The sequence below is a fragment of the Plectropomus leopardus genome, chromosome 8 (genome assembly GCF_026936395.1).
Source record: "Plectropomus leopardus strain MGB_pleo_1.0 chromosome 8, ASM2693639v1, whole genome shotgun sequence".
NCBI lineage: Eukaryota > Metazoa > Chordata > Actinopteri > Perciformes > Serranidae > Plectropomus > Plectropomus leopardus.
This window is the reverse complement of record NC_142183.1, coordinates 29,666,558-29,682,806: the sequence shown is the minus strand read 5'-3', so window position 1 is coordinate 29,682,806 and position 16,249 is coordinate 29,666,558. Positions and strand designations below refer to the sequence as shown.

Genomic DNA, 16,249 nt, shown 5'->3' with positions numbered 1-16,249 from the left:
CATCTCAACCAGCACGTTATCTGCATGTTTTATGTAATCTGTAATAGCGAAAGACTAAAACTCAAAGCAGGACTAGTCTAGCTCAGCTCTGTGGCTTCGTCGGGTCATTTACTTTCAAAATAAACGTCCCTTTACAAAAGAGCAGAGAAGTTATGATGTTTTTTCGCTCTCTAGTGGTTATATTTGATATTGGACATAATTTTAGGAGACAAAGCTCTATGTAGTATTTGATAATTGTTCAGTGAGATTCTTGATTAAAAAAATCATTTGATATTTTGTAATGAGGGGATAAATGACAATTACATCTCCACCAACATTACATTATTACACTTTGCAGTGTCCCTGTGAACTGAGTGGATCTTTTTTTTTTAAAGAAAGAAATTACAAGAAAATTATCTGAAACAAGCAGAAAAAGTAAAAATAAACAAACATAATGACAAACAGTGATAAAAATGCTTTAAAAAAACAAAACAAAACAATAATTTATTATTTTTTCGTAACATACGTTTAAATAGCCTATAAAGTTATCATATTTATAAATATAGTTTTCTGGACAGTTTTCTCTATTTTTCGTGCTTTTTTAATAACCCTCCCATCTTTTTTTGAAACTCTTCCTTCTGGTATTTTTCTTGTTGTCTTCTAATAGTTTATCTCACAAATTTCTTGTTGGTCATTAGTCAAATCACGTTTCAAAGGGTTATCGGTTAACGTTTTCGTATTAGTTTGCATTCACCAATAACCAGTTGATTTGTCTTTTCATCCTAATCATACGGAATGATGTGATATGTTATACGTTTATAACATATTTATATATATATATTAGACAACGTTGCCAAATCACGAGTGTATGTTCTTGAACACACCCCTTCGATTAACACCGCTGTCTCCTCCCACAACCTCATCCCAGCTCTGTTTGGCAACAACACCGGACCGCTGCCTCTTGTATAATCACAACCGATAGCCTGATATCGATTTTTCTTTTAGGAAAACAAACATACCTCTTTAACTGAGCAAGGACGGGAAACTAGTCCCTCTTCTCTTTGACGACACACCAGAGAAAACATGGTGGTCGGATCCCGCTGTCCGGTAATCCCGTGGCTGGCCTTGGCCGCCGTGCTGGGTTCGGTATTCGGGCTTGGTGAGGACATCGACCGGCCTCTCTTCGGGCCTCCGGGCTCTCCAATCCGTCTGCATGAGTCCGACCCCGGGCTGAAGAAGGCTCTGGAGTTCGCCGAGGAGCGCTACAACCGGGGATCCAATGCCATGCACCTCCGCAAAATCAGCCGGCTCATCTCCGCCAGCAAACAGGTAACGTAACATAAACAAAGACCTGGTTTTATCTGTTTTTTAAAAAAAATATTTTAAAGTCGCAGAATTTTAGAATTATATTTTGTTATACGAGAGTTGCGTAAACGAGAAATGTTGGTTGTATTATGATTTGTGACATAATGTGCTCATTTTTTTTGGTGTAAACAACAGGCGGGGGCTATTTAAATCTGCGCAATGTTAGCAACAATTAGCTGAACAAAGGCCGGAAAGAAGGTGACTTACCTTCAAAATAATGGCATAACTGGTTTCAGTGGTTTAAGTGTTCCTAAATTTAAAGAGAACATTTTTATTTTCATAATTCACAGACTTGCTGTCAAATTTGTGTTGTATTTTAACTTTACAAAAAGTCCAAAAAGAAAGGTTTGTGACACCATATGCCTCTTCATAGGTTCACCTTTTAATTCTGTCCGGAAGTCACTTCGTGCAGTTTAACCTGGCTTGACACTACAGACAAACTGCCTCACCAGAGTCAGCACATCCATCTGTGCAGTATGGCCCGATGCCACCAGACTCTCAGTGCAGCAAGAGAAGCATCCAGATACTAGATCATTGTCAGTATACACTGACAGAAAGCTTAATCTGGCTAAATGCCATTCAAATACACATGTATTGCCACTAGTATATTAGACTTTAACACCATTTGAGTCATGTCTAAATAAATGCTTTACTAAGGGCATCATTTCTTATATGAACATTGAAAGTGACCAATGCATGTGTGTATTTTTCTGTTTTCCAGCTGGTTAAGGGTATCCGCTACACCATAACAGTGGAACTGAGTAACACCCAATGTAAAAAATCCGCCATGCTCAGGACATGTGACTTCTATCCCGAGTTACAGAAACTCAAGGTAGGATGTGTGTGTTTGAGTGTGTGGAAGGGAGAGAGAGTGAATGTACAAAAGAAAGTAGGTCACAGTTGTGGTTTTAAAACAGCAGGCTTCTGTAAGACATATGTAATAGAGAATAATAGAATTACTTTATTTTCATTGCACATTGTATAACCTAATTTGCTGTGCAGCTCCTGAAACTGAACACAAACATTCCACACATATACATCCCAAAAACTGGAAAGTGCACATACTTGCGTTGATTTATTATTGCGGCGAGTGTAGTTCTGTTTGTTCAGCAGAGATGTCACCAGTCATCAGATCTTGTGACTTGAGTTTGACTTGAAGTAACTCCAACACGCTAACGCCTCATGTCAAATGTGTATGCTTGCACACACAGCGCTAACACATGACCTTCTTTCTTTTTTGTTTCTTTGCTCCTCTACTCTAAGACTTCATAGTGGAGACCCATTCCATTTGTCTATGGGGAAAAACATGGTCTACATTGAGCTGTTTCACTCATGATAACATAAAGACTTAGAAGAGACATGAATAACAACTCCCAGTTTGGATACTGTATATAACAAATGTAATCCAATTTATTTTCAGTTCAGAATATACAATATCTCTGTCCTGTGTACGTTTCTGTTCATGTCAGACGGAGGTGTGTGTGTTCGAAGTGTGGGACGTCCCCTGGCAGGGCACTTCAACTCTGCTCAAACAAAAGTGCCAGCCTAAAGGTCAGTCAGCAGCCGAAAACGTTGATCATTAAACTTCTGATATTCTTCTTCTTTTTTTTAGTCACAGCTGTCCAGCAGTCAAAGTGTAGCTGAAAAACACAGCAGTTAGTGACAATGGTTCCTCTGCACTGGTGTCTTGCATTTTTTCTTAACCCAAGAGTCTTAGGTTACCCATAATAACTGTTGGCCTGTGCGGTATCAGTGTTATCCCATGATGCTTGGCTTTCTCTGTAATGAAAGCAGTATTTTCCAACATGACAGCTGCTCTATGGAAATGGTCAAAACCATGTATATATAGAAAATAATCTTTGAAGTGGCATGTTACAACACCATTATGAGTTATAATTGTGGTCCAAGTAATCAAAAAATCCACTTTCATTGAGTGGCACTGATCTTGCCAAGCAGTTTGTGCATGGACATAGTCACAGAACGTTCCCTTCATTTTGACCATATCATGTTCTATAAACTTTGTATGTTGCCAAAAACAGTTTGCTAAATTTGCTGTTATTATGTAACGCTTATGTTTACTTAACTGGTTGATAAGTGATGCTTCATACCAAAGAGGTAAAAAGTTAAATAGTGATTAGTGTACCAGCACATGTTGATTTAAACTTACAAGCAAAATCAATAATAATACATGTCCAAAATTGTTTAACAGCTTCCCACATATTCCCATTACTTGACGTAGTGCTTCAAATCCATAGAGTCACTGTAGCTTTGGACACATGAAACATGATTATAAATGTTCTGTACATTGACTTGTTTCTTGGATGTCTCTCTTATCAGTTGAACCGCAACAAGAAGAGACCAACCAGGTTGTAGATGCGTCCACCAGCCAGCCTCTGGAGGTAAAAATGATGAAACGCTCAGATCAATAACAGCTTCACAACAGCATTTATGTTACGTTCCATTTGTTGTCTGCCTCTTATGTACTCCATTGGTTGTGAAAACTGCTTTCATCAGCTTGAACTTGAGATTGAGGATAAGGCCATGTTGTTGATTTTGTGTGTTTATCTGTTTTTTTATCTGGCAGGAGTCTGTGGAGCTGTTGGGCCAGTTCAAAGAGTTCATGGTCAAATACAATAAAGTTTACAGCAGCCAAGAGGGTAAGTGACTGACACCAAAGTATGTGTTGTACATATATAACATATCAAACATAGCAAAGCGCAAAATGTGCCACCACCTTGTCGACAGATCGTCAACCTCAAATATACTTACAGCTTACTCATGACAGCAATAAAAGAAAACCATAACATATTCAGAGCTTTTGGAATGAGGACATTCTACATTCATGATGCAATACTTTTTGCCATACCAACATGACTGATTGAAATACGTCTTAGTGAGCTCATGTAAACGAAGAAAAGAAAGACAAAAATAGTGAAAAAAAAAAAAAAACACTGATTCCTAAAGCACACAATACTTTCAATAAAGTAAAAATTATTTGATACGATCCATACCACATAAAATAATCCTAAAAACATTAAACAAAGGGTATCTGATCCATCACAAAGGAGCACCATACAATCGATAAAACACAACCACCTATATGGAAATTAGAACCGTAAACAGACTAAAGCCTCTTTCCCACCGCACAAAAAAATACCAAACACCCACGAACATCTGGCTTTTCAATGCAAGGGGAATGTGTACCATCAGCATTCACACAGGGGTCAAATGACTTTGCAGGGGCATATATAAGCAAGAGATTCAAAGTTTAAAGAACAATGTTCACTGTCAGGTGCCAAATCAAATTTTTCTTTTTTTATCTTTGACCCTGCAGAGGCAGATCATCGTCTGCGCATCTTTCACGAGAACCTGAAGACTGCTGAGAAGCTCCAGTCTTTGGATCAAGGATCAGCTGAGTATGGAGTCACCAAGTTCAGCGACCTAACTGGTACGTGTCTGCATGTGTGTGCATTTCCTTCTATTTCCACACAGTTTCCAATGAGGAAATGCACCTTCTGCTTTTCATGCGTTGCATCAGCTTTTTGTTTGTTTGCTAAAATCCTGGTAAGTAACACAAAAGTTCGCCCTTCTGTTTTTTTCCAGAGGAAGAGTTTCGCTCTATGTACCTGAATCCTCTGCTTAGCCAATGGACTCTTCATCGACCAATGAAACCGGCCCCCCCTGCCAGAGGCCCTGCCCCTGCCAGCTGGGATTGGAGGGATCATGGAGCCGTCAGTTCCGTTAAGGACCAGGTACTAACAAACAGATTTAATTATGGGGCAGCCACTCGAAATAACGTGTTACTAAACAATAAATCACACTGTCTACTTTATGCTGATTGGTGTGTGTTTGTTATTGCAGGGGATGTGTGGCTCCTGCTGGGCATTTTCTGTGACGGGCAACATTGAAGGCCAGTGGTTCCTGAAAAATGGGACACTGCTGTCCCTCTCTGAACAAGGTTTGAACACACACACACACACACACACAACACAAGATGATACAATAATTCATTAACTTTCTCTTGCAGAATAAAAAGATCGCTGTTTGTCTTTGCAGATAAAAAACATGATTTGATTGGTTCATTGATTTGTCCCTCACAGAGCTGGTTGACTGTGATGGGCTGGATCAGGCGTGCAGAGGAGGGCTGCCATCAAATGCTTATGAAGCTATTGAGAAGCTTGGTAAGAAAGACAAGGGTGGAGGAAGTGTGATGTTTGCAACCATTTTTAAAATCCAAATCCTGTCCCCATTATTATATATATTTTTCAAGGAAATTACAGCTGTGTATTGGCTAGTAGCGGCCTGCAAAGGGTACATGTGATTTATGCTGAGTGCCAGCTTTAACCTTTAAATCTTCATCATTCTTGTGTTGTTTAGGTGGTCTGGAGACAGAGACTGACTACTCATACACCGGGCAAAAGCAGAGGTGCGACTTCACCAGCATGAAGGTGGCCGCCTACATCAACAGCTCTGTGGAGCTGTCCAAAGACGAGAAGGGTGAGTGGGCTGTGCGAAAAGAGAGGCGATGAAGGGAAGACAAAGCACTGATAAACATGTCAACATAAAATATCACTAAAATACACACTAACAAGCCTTTATTTGATCTGAAAGGGGCACTAATTAGATTAAACAAAGTAATGGTAATGACATAACTGTTTCCTACTTCAAAGACAAATACATAGAGGGTGTAAATGGGTGTTAAAATTGCAGATATATTCATCGTACTACAAATTTCAGCCGTCTGGCCATTTGAACAAAGAGCCTTTAAGTGTGTTTTTTTCTCCTCAGAAATTGCAGCCTGGCTGGCTGAGAATGGACCGATCTCCGTTGCACTGAATGCATTTGCCATGCAGGTGAGCACCAGTGTCCACCACAGTGTTGACACATTTAGCACACTGCCATCACCTTCATGTATAAGTACGTAACTGCATAACGTGAGTCAAAGTAGCAAGAAGTACAATATTGAGGTAAATGTACTTAATTACTGTCAACCACAGCAAGAGATAAAATCATGTCAAAATATATGATGTTTTCCCTAGAATGTGATCATCAGTATTTAACTATATTTAAATAATTTTGTCTTTTAAATGTCTGTAGTTCTACAGGAAGGGTGTGTCTCACCCTCTGAAGATCTTCTGCAACCCCTGGATGATTGACCACGCTGTGCTGATGGTGGGATACGGAGAACGTAAGTGTTTTTATCCAGTTTTTATCCTGGCTTCACTGACCGGCTTCCTACTCATGTATCAATGTTCCTGTGCTTTCAGGTAAAGGTGTCCCATTCTGGGCCATCAAAAACAGCTGGGGGGAGGATTATGGAGAGCAGGTAAGACAACCCCATCTACAGACTTTGCTCAGGCATTAGAGAAAGAGAAAAAAATAAGATTTATATTAGCATCTAATTTAAATCTATTTATATTATTATTGGAAATTAAGAAACCAGAACCCTTGCTCTAATTTTAGAATTAAAGATCTCACCAGAATTTCATGAGATGAACAGACGAAGTAAAAACCAGTCACTGGTGTCACGTCTCAGTGGAAATGTGACTGTGCTTAATTGCAAGTGACAATGCAAAACATCAACAGGGCCACAGTCTGGAGTTATACTGTGGTGTTGCACCATATTGTGAAAAAAAACAACTACTGTTTTGTATTATATTGCATTAAATTAGATGATTTGATGACACAGTTTAAAAAAGAATAAATAAATAGATAAAATAATGTGTCCTCTGTACTTTGTTGCTGCCCTAATGACATTGTATGTGTGATTTCTGTTCCCTCAATCTGTCATACAGGGTTACTACTACCTATACAGAGGCTCCAATGCCTGTGGGATCAACAAGATGTGCTCATCTGCTGTCGTCAACTAAAGCACTAACATACTCACAAATACACACACACACACACACACATGCTATCATACTTCATGTACCACAGTTTCCAGCTGCTCCCCCCTTTGCACAAGTCACACACACATTTAAATCAGAACGCATGATTCCAACCAGACACATAAAAAGTCCTGCTGATGTTACTTTTCCATTAAACCAGACCAGTGTTCCCCCCTGATACCTCACACCTCATGTCAGTTTACCGAAAACATACCAGCTCTAATAAAGATAGCCTCACTGAGGAATTTTATAGTAGTTTTAAAGTATGTACGCATCTCATTCCGTTAGTCCGTCAGGTCACAATGATTGCTGTGTTTTAGGGAGTTTTGATTTTAACTTGTCTTTCCTCACAGTAACTGAGCCCTCAATTGATAAAGAGTGTGCACTAGTCGTAGTTCTGTCTCGTGTGAGTTCTCCTGGATGTTTTGTTACAAGTGTCAAGCTAATGCTATATAGGGTTTTACCTTATATTGATCTGCACATTACTACATTACTGCTATGTAATTTTAAGAATTGCTGTAAGACAGTGAGAAATGAATGTGGATTGAATAATAAAGTGTGGAATCCTATTCTTTATTGACAATATCATTTTATTATATGCAACGAAACAACAGAATAAAACATCAATTCAAAATACAAACAAATGCAACATAAAAATTTCTGGTTTCCTCAGAAATGTTTAGCACGGGTGCCCAGGCAGGTCATTTGAAAATCTTGTGTGGCAGGCCAAGGCTAAAAGCCATAACTATATTTCATGAATTTTCTTATGCTGTTGAGGTATACAGGCTAGTTGGAAAGTATTGTCAGAATATTCCTCTTTTCCACCAAAATATGCGTGTACATTCATGTTTTTATAACACGGATAAACCCGCTTTCCCATTGCCAGTAGAGCCGAGCTGTGTACGCTGTAGCGCATCAGACAAGGATGTGTTTTGGTGCATCCATTTGACGCCATGGAAAGACCAGAGAATAAACAGTAGACAGCAGTATGGACAGAGGTCTGAAAACTTTACAGTGCTTACTTCTCTTTATGTATCTCTTAGTTATTCTGTCTCTCTTTCAAACTTGGCGCAGTCTAATGAAGATCAATGTTTAAGTGCTGCTTAGAAGGAAACAGACGGTAATTCAGTGGCAGCGTGTCACTGCATATCTCTAGTTAAGGAGCTGAAATTAGCACGTTCACCCAGACGTTGTGTTTCCACAAATGTCAGTCAAAGCCGGAAGCAAGAATCACCTGTGACTACTACAGTCATGTTAGCTGGTGTTAGTGTGTTTTTGTACAGTGGGAAAGAGGCTACAAAGAGTAAGGGAATCCCACACTGACATACTTTAGTTTCATATTTTACAGTTAACTTAATTATGAAAAATTATATACGTGCATGGATTAATACAGGTACAGTTAACATTTTGAGTTTCACAACAATAATGTTCTAGTGTGTTATGAATCTGTTCAAAGTAACATGCTTTAAGGGATTCATTGCTCTTCAAATAGGTTCTCCTTGCCCTGAAAAGATGATCATACAGCTTTGACTGAAATTAGTGCATTGTCTCAAAGGAATAAAACATTTACTGGGAACAAGCTTCTCAAATTTAGGGGAAACTCATGGGTACCTATAGAACTTATTTTCATTCTGCTTCAGATGTCTTGAGGTGAGAGTTTAAATGAGCTATTTGAAAAGGGCTATGCAGTTGTTCCCCTTGCTAAAATTATGCCTAAGTATGGACCATTGTTAAGCCCCCTTCCTGACAAACTATGCCGACGTGGTTGGCACTAATGATACCAATAGATGGCTTATGGTTAGGGCTGGGGTTACCTTGTCTAGTTTTACAAAATACAAATACACAACTGTGTAAGGGTGGCACCAATGTTATAGCCTACTGTCTATATAAATATAGTCTAGGATTAAGGTTATAATATATATATATTGACTTTATTCAGAAATCCCAATGAAAGTCACATTACTAAAGTTAAAGTGACCCATGAAAAATTTAAGTGGAGACAATAAATAATACAATAGACAATTATTCATCAGCCTTGTGCAAAAACTGGTGAAAGGTAACGTTATTTTAAAAAAAAGGTTTATCTTGAGTTGCCTGCAAGTACACGTTGACAACATTGAATGTTAGTGATTTTGAATATTGCTCAAGTTCGGAGTAAAACTAAACTCTATTTCCCACAATGCAATGGCATTGCAACGGAAGACGTAGACCTGTGTAGGTTAGTAGATTTTAAGAAACAAAATTCTGAACTTTTGAACTTCTGAAATTTACTATATAGTCAGACAGTTAATAGCAATTGATGCTAAGTGTCAAACTTAAATTCTAATGCCTACGTTTTAACCAGGAATGTAAACTGTAATTCCCAGTCCTGATGGCATAGCCATTTAGCCTAAAGGAAAACGAAAATTAGATAGTGACCTTTATTTTGAAAAGGGTAGACTCCTTGACACCGGAAGTGTACCATTTAGTGTTGTCAGAAAACAGGAACGCATGTGGTCTGGCTTTTCTTATAAAATATCAACGTGTCTATTTTCTAAAGCTATTTTAGCTCCTTTCAAGCTGCCCAAAAACAGTCTTTGTGTCGAAGAGGAACTATTGACGTCGCTGTTTTCTCTCTTTCAAGGTTGTTATATAACCTGCTAACGCAGTTTAGAAGGAGATAAGGTTTAGAGATAGCTAATATTAGCTCAGATGGCTAAAGCAGTGGTTTATATATTTAAAGTAGATACTCGCTAACGTTTCGAGCTAACAAGCTAGCATAATACGTTTATGGAAATGTCAAGTGTTGTCATTCATCCAAACATTGAAACTGCGGTAGACAAAGTTTTGTAAAAGTTGCTAAGCTAACTGATTATTTATTTGTGTGCGCTTAGCTAGTTTTCACGTTAACAAGTCAGACTTGAGTTTTATCACGTTCTTTATCAAATCTTCTGTCCACGTTTAGTGTTCCCCTAATGTATCCTAATGTGAACACAGGTGAGTGCATCACTGTTAACCTGCACTTTGACCACTCTTCTTCCCTCAGCTGGCGAGTGAATCTGAAGCTCACCGTTTACAATGTCACAGGCCACGAAACGCAAACATGTTGTAAAGGAGGTTCTTGGAGACTTCGTCACACCCACAGAAAACCAGCAGATTGTGAAGGTGAGCTGTGTGTTGACTGCATTGTGTTTAATGCATTGTCAGTAAACAGTCAAACACATTACAGCAAGCAGCAAGACATTTTCCTCACAGGATCTCAATCTCTACCTGTATAATTGCAGGTTACTGGTAGCCGTGGTAACAACCTCCATGAAACTGTCACAGCCCAGGGTGAGACTTTCCTGGTGAGCATGCCCACCAAATTCCGCAAGAACATCTGGATCAAGAGAGGTAAGTGATGGAGAGTGATGATTAGATTGTATATAAAAACAGAGATTATTTTTTCATAGTAAAATAGTACATAGGTTGCATATTTCCAAATCTAAGATAAGTAAATGGTTTCCCTCCATCTCTTCTTTGTGCGACAAGTGCCGATCTAATGAAGCCATTTGAATACACTGCTATATTCTGCGTACTAAGATTCATAAATACTCTTTTTGGCAATCTCACATTCAATATACAATGAATTAATATTACAATACACGGAAGCATTGCATTTTATGTTTCTATTTGCTGGTAGGCCATTACAATGAGTAAGAGTAAGAGTTTGCACATATGACGTTATTTCTCAGAATCAGTGACAACGTTCAATTTTAAGTTGTCCCATCAATTTGCAAAAAAAAAAAAAACACCTATAGACACTGCAGCATGCACTGCAATTTATAGGAAAGCTAGCATGAAATCAGTGTGCAACAATTTTAAAAGAATATCCCACGAAATCCTTGAGGTACTGGTCTAGACATGTGGGGCTTCTGATGTTTTTTTCTGAGTGGTCTGCAGATTTTAAAAAAATAATGATTTGATAATTTGGCATTTCCTGTTTTTTTTCAAGAGAAAAGACATTGATATGATATATAGGGATGTGCTAATCGAACTGGAAGGATGGGTATCGGGCCACATCAAAGCATTTTTTAAGTGATCAAGATCGGTTATTGTTAGCATGCGTCCCACCCTATCATTTGTTTACATCTGCCATCAAGGTGTTTTGCAGCAGATGTTCAGGTTCTATTGTATTGCTGCTTCTCCAATATGTAGAAACAGATTTTTTCCATGTTCAGCCGAAGCTCCTACATCACTGTAAGTGGAATTGAAATTTTTGTTGTTCAGTGAACAAGTTTTATTATAATGCTGTAAAAAGAGGAATTGTGACAGATCTTTATTTTTTGTGACTGGTAATGTTAAAGTTCAGCTAAAACACTACTTTGAGGTGGAATATTGATTAATTTACTCATTTATAGTGTGCTACTGAAAAAAATGCTGCACTAAGTGGAATTGTGATAAGAGACATTTACAAATATTTTTAGTTAGTTTACTTAATTATATTGTAAAAATAAAGTAAAAAAAAAAGTTAGATGCTGACATGTTTTGTATTGCATTGCAGAGCTGTTAGACTTTCAAGCATACACTGGATTCATTTGAATAACTTTAAACTACTTAAATTATGCACTGTGCAGCTTTGTTATCCAGGTAAATTCAAGTATCGGATTGGGACTCTGTATCTCTGTATGATATAGTCAATATCAAATGACTTCAGTCAGGATCAGGGTCAAAAAAATTAGGTCGGGACATCCCTAATATCAATAGAAGGGACCAAAATCAGTGATTAATGTAATGATGTGTTCATAAGTTTTGGCTGGAAGAAAAATCTTTTTTGTTTTTATTAATAATGACCTTTTGATTTTTGTTCACATTTCATGAATGTCTGCTTTCTGATCTGGAAGGTGACTATGTGATTGTGGATCCCATTGAGGAAGGAGAGAAGGTGAAGGCAGAGATCAGCTTCATTCTCTACAAAGATCACATTCAGTACCTGCAGAAACAGCAGCTCTGGTGAGCGCACACACACATGTAAACACACATCACACAATCAGCATCATTTTGTCAACTGTAACTGAGTTTTATTGTGTGTTTTCCCTTCACTTCCTGTCAGGCCAGAGGGGTTTACAGAGGAGCCGTCAGAGAAGGAAACGACAAACAATCAGCAGAAAAAGGAAGAGGAAACAGAGAGCAAAGACGAGGAATTCAGTGACTCTGAAGATGATGAGAGCGATCTCTTTGTGAACACTAACCGCTGTAACTACCAGTACAGTGAGAGTGAGGAGGAGGACAGTGAGGAGGAAGATGATGATGAAGAGGAAAGGACAGAAAATGGTTCATAGTGGCAGCACCGAGGACACGGACAAGCGAGAAGGAGGGATGTGAAAATGATGACAGTGTGCTCGGCAGTGTGCTCGACAGCTGTGCTGCCGCTGTCACTGACCCTGGACGGCCTGTGGTAGACGTTAAATGGCTGGGCTCATTCAGTGGACCTGAATTGAATTAAACAAAATAAGTCTTGTTTGTTAAATTGCTAGACAGAAATTGGTAATGCCAAACTTAAACTAAAATTGGAAGAATTACATGTTTAAATCAGTTTTGACTGTACTCTCGCTGTCTCTCGCATGTTTATATTCTGTTTTATACATTCATCCTCCTTTACGGGACAAAATAAATCTATTAGAAACCCACAAAATTGCATTACTCAAAACCTTGTTGTAGCTGACCAAACATGCTTCTATTTATTAGTTTAGACTAGTAAAGAAAGTCCAGGGTGTAGTGGGAATAGAAACACCTTTAACTAGCTGGATTAACACAGCTTTAGAGAGCTCTTCTTTGTAATGCTCATTGTTTTGATATGATTTTCTAAAGAATGCAGCTGTGTCACAAACACTGAAAGACTGCTTGTGACTGCTTTAGGCCTCATCTTTTACTTACATTCCTTACCCAGATGCTAATTTTGGGTTGTGTAATGATGAGAGGTGTGCTTTTCATCATTTGGATTTAACATCGTCATTCTCCATTTCTAAAAAATGTCTTTCTTTTTATTTCATATTCAAAGAGCTATCTCAAGCATGGATATGAAAATAGTATCATAATACTTTAGGTAAAACTATTGAACTGTGCATTTGTGGTGCCACTGGAGCCAGTTCTGCAGAAAGCTTTGACTTAACACATTTAACTCCCAGGAGCTTAGTGAGACAACATACTTCACATGTAAAGTGGTGCTGATTATCCCGACTGTGCAGTGGAGCTTTTCATAATGCCAGGAGAAAATTTGCAATATTGCACAGGCTGTTTATTTGGTGCAATTTGGGCAAGTGAAACATTCAGTATTGATAAACTTTGTTTAAAAGGCTCTGTTACCAGTCAGAGGAGGGGCAGGTCTTTAGGATGAGAGACCACAGACTGAATATATAAAGGTGGACAACAACACGCCCCCACTTATCCTCACGATACTCAATGAGGTGAAATGATCCGGGATATGGGGTCTGCAATCTTCCTCTGGTGAAGTTATTTGGAGCCAGAGTCTGTGCAGTAGCGATATCTGTGGTAGGGGAGTTCCTGCCAAAACCCCTGTCTGACCAATCATGAGGAGCTACATTGAATGCCAGTGCATAGATGGGCACACATAGCTGTGAATCATGGTGGAAAATCCCCTGTTTATATAACTCATGAAAACTAAACTTAAAATAAAAAATAAAATCCCTTGAGCGAATATGGTGATGAGAAATTCCCATTAACTAACATCAGAGGGGCGAGATTTATGACAGACAACAGTCAGTCAGTCAGTCATTTTCTGTAACCGCTTGTCCTCGCAAGTCGCTGGGTGCTGGAGCCATCTGCCAAAACTGTCTGTCATCAAGTGAAGGCACACCTTGACAGGAGTAAGCCAGACTATCAAAGAGGGGCTCTACACACATAGACAGACAAACATACATGCTCACGTCACACTTAGGGCAATTTAGAGTCACAATCAACCTGAGCTGCATGTCTTTGGACTGTGGGAGAAAGGAAGACCCACGGAGAGAACCAATGCAGACATCGAAGCATGCACAATAGAACCTACCCTTGGTGAGGCAACATGCATGTCTGACGCCAATTGCAGGCCCATGAGACAACGGTTAACCATTGATTGGAAAATTACACTTGCGGAAAAGTCATGTCCATTTTAATATTGATCCTTTGGACCGTTTTTTCAACAGGCTATACTATAAAAAAGCTCATGATGCTGTTCAATGACCTTTTTCGACAACGATCAGCAGTCACACTCGTTGTCCTCGAAGAACGGCAATATAACAGTCACTTCCATTTCATATGTCTTTGGACTGGACCAAGACATATACTGAGCGCACCATATAGACAGACATACATGCTAGTCACACTTTAAAGGCCTTACATTTTCCCTGAGCCGTGCATGTTTTTTTCCAAACGAAACACTACAACTATTAAAATATGACAATTCATTTTTCAACAGGCTGGATCAGATATTAGTCATGTTGTTCTACATGACTTTTTCAGCATTTTCAAGGATCACTTTTTTGACCATTTTCCTGAGCTATAGGTTTTCTTCCATACTAAACTTTGGCCTAAAAACAACACTAAAAATATTGACTTTTTAGACCATTTTTTTCAACAGCTCATTATACTATAAACATATCGGTAAATGATGCTGTTCAAATGACTTTTTCAGCATTCGAAGGATCACTTTTTGACCATTTTTCCCTGAGCTATAGTATGGCGTTTTTCTCCATCCTAATCTTTGTTCTAAAACACTAAAAATATTAAATTTTTAGACCACCTTTTCAACAAACTATACTATAAACAGCATCACCATGCTGTTCCATGACTTTTTCAGCGATTTGAAGGATCACTTTTTGACCATTTTTCCCTGAGCTATAGTATGGCGTTTTTCTCCATACTGAACTTTGTCCTAAAACACTAAAATATTCAATTTTAGACCACCTTTTCAACAGACTATAGTATAAACAGCATCAACATGCTGTTCCATGACTTTTTTCAGTGTTTCGAAGGATCACTTTTTTGACCATTTTTCCCTGAGCTATAGTATGGCGTTTTTCTCCATACTAAACTTTGGCCTAATACACTCAAAATATTGACTTTTTAGACCACTTTTTCAACAAACTATACTATAAACAGCATCGCCATGCTGTTCCATGAGTTTTTTCAGCGATTTGAAGGATCACTTTTTTGACCATTTTTCCCTGAGCTATAGTATGGCGTTTTTCTCCATACTAAACTTTGGCCTAATACACTCAAAATATTGACTTTTAGACCATTTCTTCAACAGGCTATTCTATAAACAGCACCAACATGCTGTTCTATGACTTTTTTCAGCGTTTCGAAGGATCACTTTTTTGATCATTTTTCCTTGAGCTATAGTATGGCTTTTAATCCATGCTACACTTTGGCCTAAAACACTCAAAATATTGACTTTTTAGACCATTTTTCAACAGACTATAGTATAAACACCATCAACATGCTGTTCCATGACTTTTTCAGTATTTGGAGGATCACTTTTTTGACCACTTTTCCCTGAGCCATAGTATGGCGTTTTTCTCCATACCAAACTTTGACCTGAAACACTCAAAATATTGACTTTTTAGACCATTTCTTCAACAGGCTATACTATAAACAGCATCACCATGCTGTTCCATGAGTTTTTTCAGCGATTTGAAGGATCACTTTTTTTGACCATTTTCCCTGATCTATAGTATGGCGTTTTCTCCATACTAAACTTTGTCCTAAAACACTAAAAATATTGACTTTTTAGACCATTTCTTCAACAGGCTATACAATAAACAGCATCAACATGCTGTTCTATGACTTTTTTCAGTATTTGAAGGATCACTTTTTGACCATTTTCCCTGAGCTATAGTATGGCGTTTTCTCCATACTAAACTTTGGCCTAATACACTCAAAATATTGACTTTTAGACCACTTTTTCAACAAACTATACTATAAACAGCATCACCATGCTGTTCCATGAGTTTTTCAGCGATTTGAAGGATCACTTTTTGACCATGCTTCCCTGAGCT

At 38.4% G+C, this 16,249-nt stretch overlaps 2 protein-coding genes across 2 annotated transcripts; both read left to right on the top strand.

The window, feature by feature from the left end:
• The first annotated feature begins 913 nt into the window (after nt 1–913).
• Nucleotides 914–7,801, top strand: ctsf (cathepsin F). Its single transcript, XM_042493758.2, has 14 exons — nt 914–1,308; nt 2,066–2,176; nt 2,814–2,895; nt 3,682–3,743; nt 3,929–4,001; nt 4,679–4,792; nt 4,948–5,096; nt 5,206–5,302; nt 5,445–5,525; nt 5,722–5,841; nt 6,133–6,197; nt 6,442–6,532; nt 6,612–6,670; nt 7,140–7,801. Exons 1-14 carry the CDS (start codon nt 1,063–1,065, stop codon nt 7,212–7,214), a joined length of 1,425 nt encoding a protein of 474 aa, XP_042349692.1. The 5' UTR covers nt 914–1,062; the 3' UTR covers nt 7,215–7,801.
• A 1,870-nt stretch (nt 7,802–9,671) lies between these two features.
• On the top strand, nt 9,672–12,885 carry eif1ad (eukaryotic translation initiation factor 1A domain containing). Its single transcript, XM_042493404.2, has 5 exons — nt 9,672–9,855; nt 10,258–10,376; nt 10,496–10,604; nt 12,095–12,203; nt 12,304–12,885. Exons 2-5 carry the CDS (start codon nt 10,290–10,292, stop codon nt 12,530–12,532), a joined length of 534 nt encoding a protein of 177 aa, XP_042349338.2. The 5' UTR covers nt 9,672–9,855; nt 10,258–10,289; the 3' UTR covers nt 12,533–12,885.
• Nucleotides 12,886–16,249: the final 3,364 nt, after the last annotated feature.